At 40.2% G+C, this 18219-nt stretch overlaps 1 protein-coding gene across 2 annotated transcripts in view; it reads right to left on the minus strand.

The window, feature by feature from the left end:
- Positions 1-18219, minus strand: part of IL6ST (interleukin 6 cytokine family signal transducer) — a 101871-nt gene that overhangs the window by 54905 nt on the left and 28747 nt on the right. For both annotated transcript variants that reach the window (XM_073622841.1, XM_073622850.1), the window contains exons 2-3: positions 4647-4706; positions 1348-1662 (exon numbers count right to left, since the gene is read on the minus strand). In XM_073622841.1, coding sequence (XP_073478942.1) covers positions 1348-1662; positions 4647-4695 — 364 coding nt within the window. In that variant the 5' untranslated portion in view covers positions 4696-4706. The remainder of the gene's footprint in view (positions 1-1347; positions 1663-4646; positions 4707-18219) is intronic.

An 18219-nucleotide genomic window follows, 5' to 3' on the forward strand; every position in this document is an offset into this window, starting at 1 on the left:
TATGCATAGTCAATACCTGGCTGATCTCAGAAAGGGGAGGATCACTATTAGTAGCCACTTCTATTACTACAGCGATCCTCGCCATCTTCCAGATCCTGTGCTGAGTGGCTGCCCTGCTGCATAGTAGCCACAGGAGGTTGGTCACCTGGCACAAACGTCATTAAGAGAATACCTTTTATTTTTCTTAATGACGTCCTGATGCATTGGAGTCCCATTAAGAATGAATGACACCGCATCATTGTGTGTTACAGTAATAGTGTGAATGGGCGCCAAGATTAGCCAGATTGTATACAGAGGTTTTCTTGCTCTCACAGACATATGACCATTCCTTGATTCAGTCACTGGCCAGATTGTGAGACAATGATCTGATGTTTATAGGTTGTCTTTAGTCTGGTTGAATTTGGTTCATTAGATTCACAAATGTAACAATCAGTTTGTGCTGGAGACCTCAGAATTTACCACATTTTCTGTGCAGTTTTCTTTTTAAAAGAATATGTTCACCTTTCATAACATGTTACACCCATATTTGGGGTGTAACATGACATGTTATGAATGCATTGGCCCCCGCACCTCCCTGATCCCCGCTGCGCTAGCTAATGAGGGAACGGCGGGTTATTCTTAACCCGCTGCCAAAACCCCCCCCCCAAAAAATAAAATAAAACACGTGGCTGTGTAAGGCTCCGCCCACTCGGCCGCGTCACTCATTTACAGCGCTCTGTAAATAGAAGACTACAAGTCCAGGCAGCCCTGAGGCTGTCGGCTTCTGGTTTTTCAATGAACTACCATGGCACGGTGAGCGCTGTGGTAGTTCTTTCATTCTTCCTCGTACGAGGAAGCAGATACACGGAGAGGTCTGCATGAGACCTGCATGGCATCAGCTATCTGCCGATTGCTGGTGCAATGCTATACAGGCTGCTGCAACAAAAAATAATAAATGCACATTATTTTATCTGCAAAAATTTTTTTTTTCTGAAAAGATGAACTTATCCTTTAAGCCTTTGTTTTCTTTGCACCTCATCTGTCAAAATTGTCTCAATGTCCCGTTTTTGGGTAGCTTTGTCCCTTTACCAAGTAGCATGCTACCGCCAGCACCTATATGTGTCTATCGAGTCAAAAATCTGGGCAGCAAGACACTCTTCCATCCCCCCTTCTCTCTGCACCTTCCCTTCTTATATGAGATATTCAGGGTGTGTGGCTCTCCTACCCAAACTGGTGATTTGGAGAACAGCTCCCTGGGAACTGGAGCCATTGCTGCTGTGTAGTCAGAACTGCATATATATTTGGTGAATCACTGTATACACTGGTGAATGGGGAACCTTAAAGATTTAAAGCCAACAGAACTCTTACAGCCTACGTTGATGAATGTTCCCATCAGAGTCGTTTTAATCTGTCCATGTATATCTGTACTGCAGGAGAGCAAATTGACCGAGATCGAGGTCGGCTGGTAGGTCACCCTGGAAGTTGTCTCGTTGATAACGGTATACTGGCTCTGTTGAATGCGCCGATCGTCAACTTCCCAGTACAATTCGTCGCTCTTGATATTGTAGTTATTTTCCAGTAAACAGGTATGATTTAATATACAGTATGCGGTAACGTTGGAATAAGCTTCTGCAAAAGGCGTCTGGGGGCTGATAGAAGTGCAGGACGAGGCAGAAGACCCACCTGCAACCAGAGTAAAAAAAAATAATATTAGTTACTACTACAAAAACTTGTTACTGACCAGGAATAAGTAAGAGGATAAAGGATTCTGACTTTTTATGAACTTCCTGGTCTTAACATTAAGAGGTAAAGATGATCCAGGGAATATCCGATTGCCTCTTTGGGGGATCAGGAAGGAATTTTCTCCACTGCCTGAGCAAATTGGTTCATGCTTTGCTGGGGTTTTTTTTTTTTTTTTTTTTGCCTTTCTCCGAATCAAATGTGGGTATGGTATGGTATTGTGCATTTAGGATTGTAAAAAAATATATTTTTTTTCCCTTTTTGGTTGAACTAGATAGACTTTTCAACCTGTCTAACTACGCAACCGATACTTGTTCTTGGTCACGGACACCTCATGACTCAAGTTAAAGAGAAAGAGGCAGGCATATTAAATAAAGATTAATAAGCGCAAGTAAATAATTCCCACCACCATTCAGCTCATCTCATTTAGAATGACAAACTCTAGTCTACAGCAATCTATATTTTTCTGTTTCAATCTTTTTCATTGTTTTTTTCAACAGAAAAATGTCAAAGAGTTTCAAAATTGAAAACCAACTATAAAATATTGTTTACATCCAGCACATTCTAGAAATATTGTTAGAACTGGAACAGATAAACTTTAAAGGGGTTGTAAAGGCAGAAGGTATTTATCTTAATGCATTCTGTGCATTAAGATAAAAAAGCCTTCTGTGTGCAGCAGTCCCCCCCCCCAATGTTTACCCGAGGTCCCTCTCTGTCCAGCGATGTCCACGAATGTCTTAGCCATCTCAAATTCTCCTTCCCAATTGGCTGAGTAGCAGCAGCGGCACCATCGGCTCCTACTGCTGTCAAAGGTAGCTAGCCAATCAGGAGAGAGCAGGGGGGCGCGGGGCTCAGTGTCTGAATAGAGCTGTGACTCAGCTTGGGTGCCCCCATAGAAACGGGAGGGGAGGGAGGGGCCAGGATTACAGAAGAGGGACCTGAGAAGATGAGGATCTGGGCTACTCTGTGCAAATCTACTGCAACAGAGCAGGTAAGTATGACATGTTTTTTATTTTTAAAAAGGAAAAAAAAAAACAACAAGACTTTACAATCACTTTAAGTGAGGACATTCATCCATCAAAGAGGTGCAACCATAAGACAACACAATATGCAACAATGTACAGCAATCTATATTTTTATACTAAAAAGTGTGGCTGACTAGGCACCTACAGACAGGAAGGGTGCTTGTAGTAATGTCCCTCAATAATAATTTGAAGCCATATACTGGGAAGGAGAGTAAATTACTGAACACAGTTTTCCACCAAGCACCACAGACAGAAATGGAGATGATAGAAACAGATAATGCTGGAGTTCTTCAACCACTTCCCGACGGCAGTACATTATATGATGTCATGTACTTTGAGTGGGGATAGCTGGATAATGCCTGCAGTTACAGGCATCATCTAGATATTTTTTTCTGCTGGTGATTCTGTGCACTGTAAAAGAACAATCATAGCGGCAGTTCAGCCGACTGATCGCTCTTACAGGCAGCGGGAGGGGATGCCCCCCTCCGATGCTTCTGCTGACTCACCTGTGCAATCAGTGAGCCAGAGAATGAATCCACTGCCGGTGGAAGTGAGCCACAGAGATTTCCGAGGGACAGATGGTCCCTTGTCATCTCTAAGACCCTTGGAGGTCTGGGCGCGACGTTATGACATCACAAACAAAGCCGAGGACGCGGCTGGAAAGGCTGAGAGAGTTCGCGCAATTTTAAAGCATGACATGTTGGGTATCTATTTACTCAGCATACCATCCTTTACATTATACAAAAAAATTGGGCTAACTTTACTTTTTTTTTTAATTCATTAAACTTTTTTCCAAAAAAAAAGTGTTTGAAAAATCGCTGCACAAATATCGTGTGACATAAAAATTTGCAACAACTGCCATTTCCATTTTATTCCATAGGGTCGTTGCTAAAAAAAAAAAAAAAAAAACAAACTTATATAATGTTTGGGGGTCCTGAGTAATTTTCTAGAAAGAAAATGTTGATCTTTACATGTAGGAGCAAAGTTCCATTTTGTCGGGATGGGAAGTGGTTAAGACAGAATATTCAGATTCTCGCACAAGCTCAGTTGTGACTGGTTCCTATTGAAGACAACATGAGATACTGAATAGAAAAGTCAGACAAATTCTACCTTCAAATATACCAATTCTGTAGATGCCTTTTGTTTCTGCTCATATCTACACTCATTCTGTCTTTTGAGTTTATATTTCTAAAGTGCTCTATTTGACAAGTAAAGATCGTGGATACTGGACTTGCTTTTCCTTCAACAATGTGTGATATAAATAATCCTGACATGCACAGAATTTTCCGGCACAGAGAGTGCGACTCTTCGCTACGCTGGCTTTTAAGGCATTGGTGTGCTCAGGACAAACATCTCATGGGTGGCTCACCTATTTCAGGTCAAGATTACAGGTTGTCTTGTCAGAAAACCGCCCCAGCTAATGTAAGCTCCCCCGCTGCTGCACCGTGTCCCTAGGTCAGTGATGGTGAACCTTGGAACCCCAGATATTTCCCATGATGCTCATGCACTCTGCAGTGTAGTTGAGCATCATGGGAAATGTAGTTCCAAAACATCCGGAGTGCCAAGGTTCATCATCACTGTCCTAGGTAAATATTTCGTGCCTTCAAGAGCAGAGTGTCGACCAACCCCCAGATAAAGTGCTCCCCACCTGAAAAGGAGGAGAAAGGAATAACCTTGTGTAAGCTCCAGGAATGTCAGACATGGAGCTTACACATGACCGATTCCCGAATTTTCCCAGTGAGGCACGGGACCAACAGGAAGGCAAGGATCATAAGTGAAGGGGGTTGTTCTTACAAGAGCACCTGTTACTTTGAACTGAACGAGTTAAAGTGACAAAGTGACTTATGCTGTGCTCAACGTGCATAAATTCCAAGTTACAGACACTTCCAGCACTCGGCATACCTGCAGCGATAATGACGGTAAAAAAACAGAAAATGTAGAAGGAGATCATGTTGGCGGCACCTAGAAAAAAAAAAGAAAATCATTTTAATAAAATAAGGTATTCATGTTTTGTTATGAATTATTTAAATACAAAGAACACTCCTGACAAAGAACAATACAATCTATTTTACTTACTGATGAATTGTTGAATGCATTTTAAACCTTGCTGCAAGTACTTCCATTTATCTCATTAAAGAAAAAAAAAAAAGTGTACTTTCAACATAAAGCTTTGAGGATATCTATATATATTGATCTATCTACAATATGTATAAAATCTACAGATACAGACTTCTCTTTAGAAACCTGGATTCGCCGCTTGGCAAGTCACTGGCAAGTTCAGACAAACTGCACTAAAAGCATGCTTGTTCCAGGCCAGTTATTCACCAGTTACTGCACAGGGTCAGATTTAGGGCTCATTCAAATAGGTAATGAATGCGTAGTGTCTGCTCGAATCTGTGTACCCACTCCTGCCCCCGCATGTAAAATTTTAACAGGCAACTGTTAGGGCAGCCGCTCTGTCTGTGCCCACTGCTATAGGCTGCCTGTGTGCAGCTCCAATGTGGATGAAGACGCAGCAAAATACAGTTCTGTGTGTAAGAAGGGGCTCATCACCCATCTCAATGAACCCTTAAGGCCCATTCACACCTACACATTACATACATCTGTTAGTTTGTTGCAGCACCATTCATTTTCAGTGGAAGCCCAACGTAACAGTTACACACACCACGCGCAGAGTTACCAAAAATGGTGCAATTTTCAGTCCACTGGGGTGCAGTGGCACCCCATTCAAATGAATGGGCTGCCCTAAAGAATACATGTGGAATGCTGCAGCTGAACATCTGTTACAGACAACATTAGCATTGCTTTCCGGTAAATCTCATTATATTTATAAGACACTCCGGGAAAATCAGCTTGCCTGGAATTCTAGAGCTTGATACAAGTTCATAGGTTATTTCTTTAATGTGATAATTAGCAACTACATTTCCAGTAATAATAAAACAGCAGTTTTATTGTAATGAAAATTGCTCTGACAACTGAAGTTGTTTCTCTTTATTCACATGAAGCGGCATCCTTTTAATTCAAAGCAGAAAGCGTGCATTAAAGGGATTGCGCTGAGAGATGGGTAGAAGTTTTATCTGTAACCCTTCCTTTTTGATGGGCATACTCCTCGCTGATTGAACATGAAACATGAGTATGCACATCTAAAGGAATACCGGGGTTGCCTTCTTATATAATTATATATCATTCTATATGCAGAGAGGCCAATATCTGAAGACACTTGATCTTTCCAGGACAGCTTTTCAAAAGGACAGATGGGAAAAGGCAAACACCGTGAAACACCGCAAAATGATTTAAAAGACTGGGAGAATCGTCTTGTGGTTTGGCCAATCAGCCCTCCTAAAAATAATAATCTTACTACTAGGGCTGCAACTAACGATTATTTTCATAAATCGATTAGTTGGCCAATTATTGTTTCGATTAATAACATCAAAAAATAAGTGTGGTGTATAATTTAGTTAATATGTAAAGTTTTTTAAAAAAAAGGCAATTTATTCTTAAAAATCTCTATGCAGTGGTAAATATAAAATAACCAACTATATGGTTAGGGAGCAAAATCTCTAATCCACTCTGAGAATAACAGACAGAAGAGATATACTGTATATACCATTAAAGAGTAAATCTGGTAAATATCAGACCCAGAGATCAAATTTTTGTATTAAAAAATACAATGTCTTCCTTAAAAAAAAAAGTAATTTTAAGAAAGTTCGTTTTCGATTTTCTAATTGTTAGTGAGGTCAAATTGATTTTGCTGCAATTTGCGTTTTTGCATTTTTTTGGCAAATTTGTTGTTGGGCAGATTAAAAAACACAAATTGCTGCAAAAAACGCATTACATGCTTTTCTGCAGCTTCTCCATTGAAGTATATTGAACCAAAAAAAGCACAGTTTTGTGTTAAAAAAAAGTCCCTGACCCTTTCCAAACACGCAGTGGCTGAAAAAAGCATAGATGTGAACGTGTCCCATAGGAAACCATGTAAATGAACTGTAATGCGTTTCTGCAAAAAGCACCAAAAAACACATAAATGTGAACCAGGTCTAAGACGTTTAGTAAAATAATGGGGTTAAAAAATAAAATAAAATGAGCCCTTTTATAGCACAAAAAAAAAAAAAAAAGCAGATAATCACTACTGTAAGGGGTTCATTTTTTTTACTGTAGAACTGTGAAAGTAATATTTACAGTAGCCATTCTTTGCTCTTTTTGTACTATAAAGGGCTAATTTTAGTTTTTTTAAACCCCATTATGTTACTGGTCGATTAATCGATTATGAAAATAGTAATCGATTATTTTCATAATCGATTAGTTGCCGATTAATCGATTTGTTGTTTCAGCCCTACTTACTACGCCTTTTATACCTTATGCAGACCTTTCCGATTAATTTACTGGCTTCTTTCTTTGCGGCCTACAGGAGGGCTTGCTCAGACTGGGAAAGTCTGGGTGGCCTTAGAAAAATCGTTCACACGACTCCCTCTTGGTGCTTTTCCTTGGACACGCCCTCATTATGGGCCACAAGAGACCTTGATACACCGTCTTACTCAACCTTTCCTTGTTGAATTGTTGCTCTACATAAAGATGGCATAGGCTATAAGAAGATTGCCAAGACCCTAAACTGAGCTGCAGCACGATGGCCGAGACCATACAGTGGTTCAACAGGACAGGTTCCACTCAGAACACGCCTTGGCATGGTGGACCAAAGAAGTTGAGTGCACATGCTCAGCATCATATCCAGAGGTTGTCTTTGGGAGATATACGAGTGCTGCCAGTATTGCTGCAGAGGTTGACGGGGGGGGGGGGCACGCCAGTCTGTCAGTGCTCAGACCATACGCCGCACACTGCATCAAATTGTTTTGCATGGCTGTCGTCCCAGAAGGAAGCCTTTTTTAAAGATGATGCACAAGAAAGCCCGCAAACAGTTTGCTGAAGACAAGTAGACTAAGGACATGGATTACTGGAACCATGTCCTGTGGTCTGATGAGACCAAGATAAACTTATTTGGTTCAGATGGTGTCAAGCATGTGCGGCGGCAACCAGGTGAGGAGTACAAAGACAAGTGCGTCTTGCCTATAGTCAAACATGGTGGTGGGAGTGTCATGGTCTGGGGCTGAATGAGTGCTGTCGGCACTGGGGAGCTACAGTTCATTGAGGGAACCATGAATGCCAACATGTACTGTGACATACTGAAGCAGAGCATGATCTCCTCCCTTCAGAGACTGGGCTGCAGGGCAGTATTCCAACATGATAACGACACCAAACACACCTCCAAGATGACCACTGCCTTGCTATAGAAGCTGAGGGTAAATGTGATGGACTGGCCAAGCATGTCTCCAGACCTAAACCCTATTGAGCATCTGTGGGCCATCCTCAAAAGGAAGGTGGAGGAGTGCAAGGTCTCTAACATCCACCAGCTCTGTGATGTCATCATGGAGGAGTGGAAGAGGACTCCAGTGGCAACCTGTGACGCTCTGGTGAACTCCATGCCCAAGGGGGTTAAGGCACTGCTGGAAAATAATGGTGGCCACTAGAGCTGCACAATTCATCGTGTGATCTCGATTCACCCCCTCTGAGATCTCTCCTGCTGAGTTTGCCGAATTCTTTCATATAAACAAGTGCAGAGATTATCTACCCACTCAGCTGTCAAAAGAAAGCATCTGGGCATTCTGCCAAGTTTATAACTTGAAACATTGTAAGTAAGCTTCCTCCTTAGATCAAAGGGATAGAACTTCTGTGTAAATAAATAATCTGGGCAGTCTGCCAAGTTTTCAACAAGTGTAAATGCAGGAAGTTTAATCACTTAAAGTCTAAATCTTTTTCTGACACTTCTTTAAAATCAATATTTTTTTGCTAGAAAATTACTTGGAACCCCCAAACTATCTTTTTTTTTTTTTTTTTTAAGCAGAGACCCTAGGGAATAAAATGTCTATTGCTGCAATATTTTATGTCACACCATATTTTTGGGGAAAAAATACACTTCAATGGATAAAAAAAACAAAAAACAAACAAACAAAAAAAAAACCAGTAAAGTTAGCCCAATTTTTTTTGTTTTAATGTGAAAGATGATGTTGCGCCGCGAGAATCGTGAGAGAATCGTGATCTATCTTCGAAGCAAAAAAATTTGTGATTCTCATTTTAGCCAGAATCGTGCAGCTCTAGTGGCCACACAAAATATTGACACTTTGGGCCCAATTTGGACATTTTCACTTAGGGGTGTACTCACTTTTGTTGCCAGAGATTTAAACATTAATGTCTGTGTGTTGAGTTATTTTGGAGGGGACAGCAAATTTACACTGTTATACAAGCTGTACACTCACTACTTTACATTGTAGCTAAGTGTCATTTCTTCAGTGTTGTCACATGAAAAGATAGAATAAAATATTTACAAAATGTGAGGGGTGTACTCACTTTTGTGATAGAGATATATAGATCTATCGATAGAGACAGAGATAGATCTATCGATAGAGACAGAGATAGATCTATCGATAGAGACAGAGATAAATCTATCGATAGAGATATATCTCTATCTATATATCTCATAGAAATCCCCTCCAATTGGACTCAGCACGTATGGCCTGGGAGACAGACCTTCAGACCTCCCTTATTGAGGAAGACTGGGACCTTATTCATGAATATACCCGCAAGGGATCCCTTAATGTTGCCATTCAGGAAAACTGCTACAAAATTGAAACCCACTGGTATAGGACTACATCACGCCTACACCAAATTTTCCCCACCTATCCCAGACACATGCTGGAGATGTGGAAAAGCAAAGGGATATGTGGGATTGAAAAGTATAAACCCCATTGGAGGGGCGACAATAAAATTAACAGAATTAGTCAGGCAGAATCCAGATGGATTCATGAATTACAGACTTTATCGCCTCTAGGACATAACGTGGAATTCGATTTAAATTGTTTTATCTCCAATTTTTAGTGATCCTATATATTTTTATCCACATTCTGATATAGTACGTGTTTAATTTTGGGCATGGGATCTGGTATGCTCGCTTGCTCCATCTGCTCTCCTTTTCTAGATTTTATATTGTTCGTGATCATATTGACTTGCACGTTAGCTTTTATCTTACACTTTTGGATATGTTAATTTTAATTCCAATTATATGCATAATTTATTTATTTTATTGAAGATATTCATCTTTCCTATTTTTATATAATTTTTTATTAAAATTTTTTAAAATAATTCTTAAGTTTTTAAACTATTCTTATGTATCTGGATTTGACGGGCTGGTCATTTGTTTTGCTTGGATTGACACATTGACCAGTGCTTTGAATGGAATACATATATATTTTCTAGTTTAATTTTATGGTCCCTAAGTTTTTATTGTGGTTGATATTCCTAGTCACCACAAGATGGCGATGATGACCCTGTGACTTTAGGAATTACCTATGTTTATTATAGGAACCCACAAGGCTTATTATTTTAACATTTATGCTTCCATATATGTTATTTTAATTGTAGTTCATAATTAAGAGATGATGTTCGCTGATCATGTTTTTTATTGTTATGAATGAATACACTAATTACACCTTCCTATTGTGCGGCATTATACACGCAAGCTCGGTTTCAAGTGTTGTTTATCCGTTGCTATGTCAACGGCGCGCATATAAACTGAAGGGCTGGCACCGGACTCCTCATCCCTTTGATAAAGTCACGTGGTGTGACGCAACGCGTCAGGGTAGGAGGAGTCAGGTGCCAACGCTTCTCGGGGACGGCCGAACCCGGAAGCTCTACACTTCCATTGATCGCTGTGATTTTAGATGCAAGTTACTATGTTTGTCAATAAAATTTGTACCTAATTACTGCACCATGAGACCTCTCCTTTGTTCCTAAATAATTGCTGGGATTGCTGGGATTGCTGGGAGCTGCGGGAGGAGCTGCAGAGAGACAGATTCATTGATGTTAAGGAAACGCTCCAGGAAACACATCCTCTCCTAGAATATCTACCCGCTCTACTTGGCCCATTGGGGGCCGCTGCTGGAGGTGAGAGGCTGGGGGAAACACTTGGGATATGCACCAGAACGTGCTTAGAAGAAAAGCACCAGTCACTGCACATTTTGCACTTTATTCAAAGACTGTTCCTTGTGGACACCACCTATCACAATTGCACGCTTGTATGGACTAAATTGCACTATTGTCACCGTCTGGGACAGCATCTCTGTTGTGGGATTATCTGTCCTATTGTATTCAATTTTTTATTTATTTATTTATTAATTATTCACTAATAATGCACTAGAACGTTTAATATGTCATGATTGTATCACTATTTTGGATTTTATTTTTATTTTGTGGATTGGTTTATACGGAATTTTTGCTGACCTCAGAAATTTTTTTGCACTTTATGTCAGTTTGCTATATCTAGTTTTATTTTGGTTCACTTTTAAGATTTATTTCGATATCAGCACTAGGAATTTTTGATTTTCAGCTGCTGCTTGTGATACACTGTTAGCTGTATTTGGTGTTTTTTGTCTATGATTAGGGAATTTTTTGTTGTCCATCCAGTTTGGCAAGTCATTTTATTATATTTACAGGTTCACTTTATATTGTCACTTGAGGAGGGGTGGTTGATATAGTTTATAATTATTTTACCAAGCACTGACACAGTATTTATTCTATTGAGCATTCTAATTGTTGGTATTCACTTATTCATTTCCACATTTTAGAACTGATCTTTTCTTTGATGAACTCCTGTATGGTGTTATCTTTCCTAAGGTCATAATATTTTTTCTGGCATTGATTATATATAGTGGAGCCCACTTTGCCAACTTCATCCTTTATCTTAGATGACTACGGTTGTGGTTTCTGATTATCTGATTGTTACTGATTGATAGAGTAGCGCCACACATCTTTATTTTAATATTCTTTCAAAGGGAACCATGCTTCACATTTGGTGGGACTGCGATTCCCTTCAACCATTCTGGAAGTACAGGAGTTCATTACACGTCACTACGTACGCCTTGGATTACTCATCTCCACAGTACCTCTTACACCATACATATCTAACCAAAAAAAAAAAGAATATCATAAATCACTGGCCATGCATATGGTAAATGCAGCGAGACTATGCATTCCAGTACATTGGCGATCTATACGCACTCACACAATTAGAGAATGGTTCATTAGGATTTCTAGAATAAAGGAGATGGAAGAGCTAGTTCATATCTCTTAAGAGCGAATACAAAAATTTACAAAAACGTGGGCATGCTAGACCCACTTTAAAACAACTGAACACTTTCAAGCCTATGAATCTTAAACTCAAACCATCACTCCACTGGTTGTTGGAGGTAAAAGAAAATTAATCTGAGATATAAGGCGACACTGGAGAATATATACCGGTTCCGATATATCCATACACCGTGTACTCTTCAGCGTACCCTGTCTCCCACCACCCCTTTTTTCTTCTCTCTCTCTTTCATTCTCCTACTCTTCCTATTTTTTGTAAGAGCCCTTCTCTTAGCCTACCTTATACGGTTCTGATGGCACACCCCACCAGTTATATACTACCGGATTACAATATCCATATGTGAAGAGGCATAAAAGCTCTATGTCCCCTTATTTGACCCAACAACTTTTACTTACATGATCCCTAGGAACGAATATTCTATTTCAGTTTTGTTCATGCACCAGGGCTTGATAAACATCTGTTGTCTATGGTGAATTTATATGCCTTGGAATTTTGCAAATATTGTTGCCATACCTTTACTGTATGCACCATTCTTAGTAATTTCAATAAAAATAGTTTATGGGGGAAAAAAAAAAAGCAATACATTTTTCCCCTATTTTTAGACGCGATAACTTTTGCACAAACCAATCAATATAGGCTTATTGTGATTTTTATTACCAAAAATATGTAGAATACATATTGGCCTAAACTGATAAATACATTTTTATTTGGATATTATAGCAAAAAAAATTTTTTTTTTCAAAATTGTTGGTCTTTTTTGGTTATATCGCAAAAAATAAAACCCGCAGATGTGAAAACACGACCGCGCAATTGTCAGTTAAAGCGATGCAGTGCTGTATTGCAACAAAATGCCCTGGTCATTAAGAGGGTAAATTCTTCCGGTCCTTAAGTGTAAGGAAAAAAAAAAAAAAAATAGAAAAATATCTTTGGATAGAATTTTTTGATTTTTTTATCTACCCTGTTGAGTTAGGGACCTTCGAATGTAAGCTCCATGAGGGCATGGACTCATGTGAATGTATGTATTCTATACGTAAAGCGCTGCGTAAATTGATGGCGCTATACAAGTACCTTTAACAAATAAATACATTTTCCAGCCAAAAATGTAATTTCATTTTTAGCTTGGTCAGGACAGAAACAGAATGAAAATCTCTCAAAAAAGGACAAAGATGATTTGACCCTTTCTCACTTTGTGTTTTTTTCTAACAATGTTTGCATTACTGTCCTTGCCTTAGACTCAAGCCACACCCCACCCATAAAAGAAAATGTTTGTATGGTCATTACAGGGATGGAACGTAGGGAAAACCTCACCAGTGAGTCATTGAAAGAAATAAAAACTTGAAAAGGAATGATAACCCTTTCACATTCCATTCAAAAAAGTTTTGGATTAAATTTATCCTAATATCTTCTACTATCTTTTTGCATTTAGCCACACTGACTGAAGCTCTTTTCCCATCTATCTTCTTCACTATCAGTTTACAACCTGTTGAAATAAAACTCCTGCGGTTTACAAGCTGTTTACCTCTGTATTATTCATGGGGTGATTCATTTCTTATCACATAAGCCTGATGTCTCGGTTAGAGAAATGGAGTTGCATAGCAGTGAGCTCTGCGGTCTCTTTGGATAACCCATAGTGCTGTGGGACTCCTCTCGTGTAGTAATCTTTATTTGTAGACCATTGGAGAAAAAAAAAAAAAAAAAAAAGGAAAAACTAAAATTCATAAAATTACCCAAACCCCCTCTAGTTACCCTAGAAGAATGAATGCGTGTATCGTGATTTGGCCAGCGTGCTTTGCAGCAATATAGCCACCAGCAGCACGGGTCCAATTGTGGCTGCCATCTATCACTCCACTGCACACAGAATAATTCAATCGCTACATGTTCCACAGAATTAGAAGCATATTCCAGGAAGGGAATAACAGCTCATCAATGGTCGAGTATACAAGTCAGTGATTCACACAGAATCAGAACGCACAAAACTTAGCAGGAAATATTACACTATGAGTAACAACTAGAACTACCAAGCAAAAGAAGAAGAAAAAAAACAAAACTGAAATGAAGAGTTATCAGGAAATAACAAAGAACACAAGCACAGAGGTTTCAGCTGATGTTGCAATGTGCAATTCCCAGAAGAGGGCAGAGAAGAGATTTCAGGAAACATTAACTAATGTACTGAGCAAGGACAAACAATTCAGGACTATGGTAATAAGCAAATAAAGTGATGAACCCCAGAGAGCACAGATTTTAGTTTACCATGTTCTAATCAATGACAGATAAAATTACAATTGCTAATATTAGTGAATGATGATTATTCCTATTAGCACTCTGGGTATTGCCTGGGAGCTGCAAAATTAGCTTTTACTGTGCAAAAATGGAAAGAAAAGAATTCACAAGAGCTGATTAGAACTTTTTTTTTTTTTTTTTTTTTTTTTTACACAAGACTGAAGTTTTCACAAACGATAACTAGATCTGTGATTTTAAATAAGGATCTGCTTGTAAACAATCAACTTTAAAGGGGTTGTAAAGGTATACATTTTTTCACCTTAATGCATTCTATGCATTAAGGTGAAAAAACTTTTGCTAATACCGCCGCCCCCAACCCCCCGTTTTACTTACCTGACACCTCGAAACTCGGCCGCTCGTTCCCGACCTCCATTCAGCCGATCAGCCTGGTCGCTGATTGGCTATAGTGGATGGATTTAAAGCAGCGCAGCCATTGGCTCGCGCTGCTGTCAATCACATCCAATGATGCGGCGCGCCGGGGGCGGGGCCGAGTGATACAGCGAGCGGCTATAGCCGCCGGCTGTATCACGGGAGCGCGCCCGCCATAACTAACCACCGTGCGAGGGAGCTCGCATTAAGGTGGTTAATTATTGCGGGGAGGAGCTGAAACAGCCGCCGAGGGACCCCAGAAGAGCAAGTTCGGGGCCACTCTGTGCAGAACGAGCTGCACAGTGAAGGTAAGTATAACATGTTTGTTATTTTTAAAGATAAAAAAAAATTTACCTTTACAACCCCTTTAAAGACAACCTGCATTTGAAACTATTGGTCAGTTCCAAGCGGAGGGTCAGGGGACTTCCTATGACAACACATTATAAAGGCTGATCTGGTATAATTCATATTAATCGTTTCATCTCACTGCTTATACTTAAAGGGGTTGTAAAGGTTCTTTTTTATTTTAAATAACAAACAGGTCATACTTCCCTCCTCTGTGCAAGGGTTTTGCAAAGAGCGGCCCCGATTCTCCTCTTCTGGGGTCCCCCAGCGGCGCTCCTGGCCCCTCCTCTTCCTGAGTGCCCTCACGGGGAGTCGCTTTCCACGGGGGGCACTCGTGCAGGCGTGCTCCCGAGTCCTGCTGCTGCGTCCATTGACACAGACAGGACTCAGCCCCGCCCCCTGTGTCACGGGATTTGATTGACAGCAGCGAGAGCCAATGGCTCCTGCTGCTATCAATCCATCCAATGAAGACCCGAGACAGTGGCTGGAGCTGCTCTGCTTGTCCCCGTCGCTGGAATGATCAGGTTCAGCCAAGTAAAAGGGGGGATCTGGGGGGCTGCTGTGCTACAGAAGGTCTTTGCTATTCTATGCATTAAGGTGAGCAACCGCAAGGGTTTACAACCCCTTTAAAGTGTATATAACCCTAAAATTGATAATACAGTAATGCATATTATTTTTGTTTTTTCTATAAAATAGTACATGTTGTTTCTTATAGTGTTACATTCTGTGTTAGTAGAAAACACCTGGTGATCCTGCCAGTTCCTTGGCCTCCATTGCTTTCTTACCATGCTGGGATTTCAGGAATAATCCTCCAAATAACAGTCATGTGACTGCTATAAAAACAAGGGGAGAGAAAAAAGGTATTTGGAATATTTTTTTTGTGATGTGGCTGATATAGTTAACCTGTAAATGTTTTTTTTTAACCCTTAAAGGGCTTGTTAACCCATATAAGACAAACTCTATTAGAGCCTGGCAGAGCACACTGCATTAGTATTTTGTAAAAACGAGTGTACAATGTTGCATCTATTCCCCGGTGCCTCTAACACTGAGAACCGAACGATCAAACACCGCCGATCGGCTTAGACAGGTGTCAGTCCAGGGATCTGGCAGATCTCAACTTCATGGTTGTGAGGAGGACCGAGCCCGGACTGAAATTGGTGACGTCAGCAGAAAGCGGACTTCAGCCCGCTGTCTGCAAAAAACGGGTCACAGGGGTGCAAAACAAACTGCACTCCTGTGATCCATAGGAGAAGTACAGTCAAAAGAGTTTTGGCTGTACTTCTCCTTTAAATAGATCAGGGTTTGATCTAGTTTAGGGAGTGTCAGTTCTTGTCTGTTATTGTTAGTGTATTTTAGGTTGGAAAAAAAAAAAGGTTTTATATTTAGTGTCAGCGTGTGTTTAAATAGGACAAAAAAAACAAAAAAAAAACAAAGTGCATACTAGTGTTTCTCGGCCCTACTACAGGTATAAAGAATAACACACATATGTAGTAGTGCTGCGATTGTCAGGAGCATCAGAATGTATTTTGTGAGCAGTCCCTTTCCTCCTCTTCTAGGGTCCTCTGCTGGTGATCTCCGCCCCTCTATTTCTGAGAGTGCCTCTATGGTAAGCTGACTGCTATAGGAGCAGTCGTGTAGGTGCGCTCCAAAGCCGGGCTGTGTATTTCCATAGCTGCACACAGTGTGGTACAATCCCAATCTGTCTTCACAGGATTTGACTGACAGCAGCAGGAGCCAGTCATTGCCTCTGTGTCCTGTGACAGCAGGCAAAAGGGAGATCACTGCTGCAGACAGGCACAGCGCTGGATCCAGAAAGGATTCAGGTAAGTATGTATGGTGGTGCGAGCAGGGCAGGGGATGGCCAAACAAATACTAGGACACTCTTTTTTTTTTAACAATGCAGAGAATGCATTGGGGCAAAAAAAAAAAAAGACTCGCCTTTAGAACAACTTTAAAACTATTGCATGTATTTTATAAAAAAAAAAAAAAAAAGTGTGAGTTTAGTGTCACTTTAATATTGATTGACAAACCCAAGTGGACTTGTCATCTGTGCTTCAGGACAAGCGATCAGCAATATGTATTACTGCCGTGGCTCAAGCATGATGTTTTTAGGCAGACTGGCTGCCCTGCTCCTGGACTTTGCCTACCTCTGCCTAACTCAAAGATTGATTAGCAGAAACAAAACCATCTGCAACAGAACAACATCAACTTACCACTAAGGACAATCTGAACAAATGAACCAAAAAGCTTACTTCCTACTGCAGTCTTATTTAAAGTGACAGTCGAATAAACAAAAAACTACACTAAGTGAAAACTTGTCATATCGAAAGATCAGTCTTGTGTGAACCTGTAGATATAATGTGGATGTTACTACAGCTTCTATCACTTCTGTGTGGTTTAAAAGATCTTATTGTTTTTAATTATTAAACCACAGCAGATTGTTTCTCAAGATCAGATTTAAAGGAGTTGTAAAGGCAGAAGGTTTTTTTTTTTTTTTATCTTAAATGTGTTCTATGCATTAAGATAAAAAAAACCTTCTGTGTGTAGCAGCCTCCCCAGCACCACTAATTACTTACCTGAGCCCCTTCTCTCTCAAGCGATGTCGACGATCCCAATTGAGATTGCGAGGACACTCCTCCCAATTGGCTGAGACAGAGCAGCGGCGTCATTGGCTCCTGTGGCTGTCAAAGTCAGTCAGCCAGCCAATCAGGGGAGGGGGGGGGTCAGGGTGGGGCTCTGTGTCTGAATGGATGCACGGAGCTCTGACTCAGCTTGGGTGCCCCCTGTAGCAAGCTGCTGGCTGAGGGGCACTCAAAGAAGGGAGGGGCCAGGAGCAGTGAAGAGGGACCCAAGAAGAGGAGGATCCGGGCTGCTCTGTGCAAAACCAACTGCACAGAGGAGGCAAGTATAACATGTTTGTTATTTAAAAACAAAAACAAAAAAAAACGAGCCTTTACAAATCACTTTAAGACCACACCCTTTCTGCCACTGTTTTACATGTAAAACTCAGTATTTTTTTGCTAGAAAATTACCCCGCAGACATATTTTTTGAAAGCAGAGGCCCTAGAGAATAAAATAGTGGGTGTTTTTCTAATGTCGCACTGTATTTGCGCAGCTGTTTTTTTAAACACAATTTTGTTTTGGAACAAATACACTTTTTTGAATTTTAATGCACAAAAACACAAAACTAATGCAAAATTGTATAAAATTATTTTTTTTTTTAATTATTATTATACTATCTCTTTAACTATTTTTTTTAAATCACCTTTATGGTTATCACAGGGAATA

The sequence above is a fragment of the Aquarana catesbeiana genome, linkage group LG01, assembly GCF_042186555.1.
Source record: "Aquarana catesbeiana isolate 2022-GZ linkage group LG01, ASM4218655v1, whole genome shotgun sequence".
Lineage (NCBI taxonomy): Eukaryota > Metazoa > Chordata > Amphibia > Anura > Ranidae > Aquarana > Aquarana catesbeiana.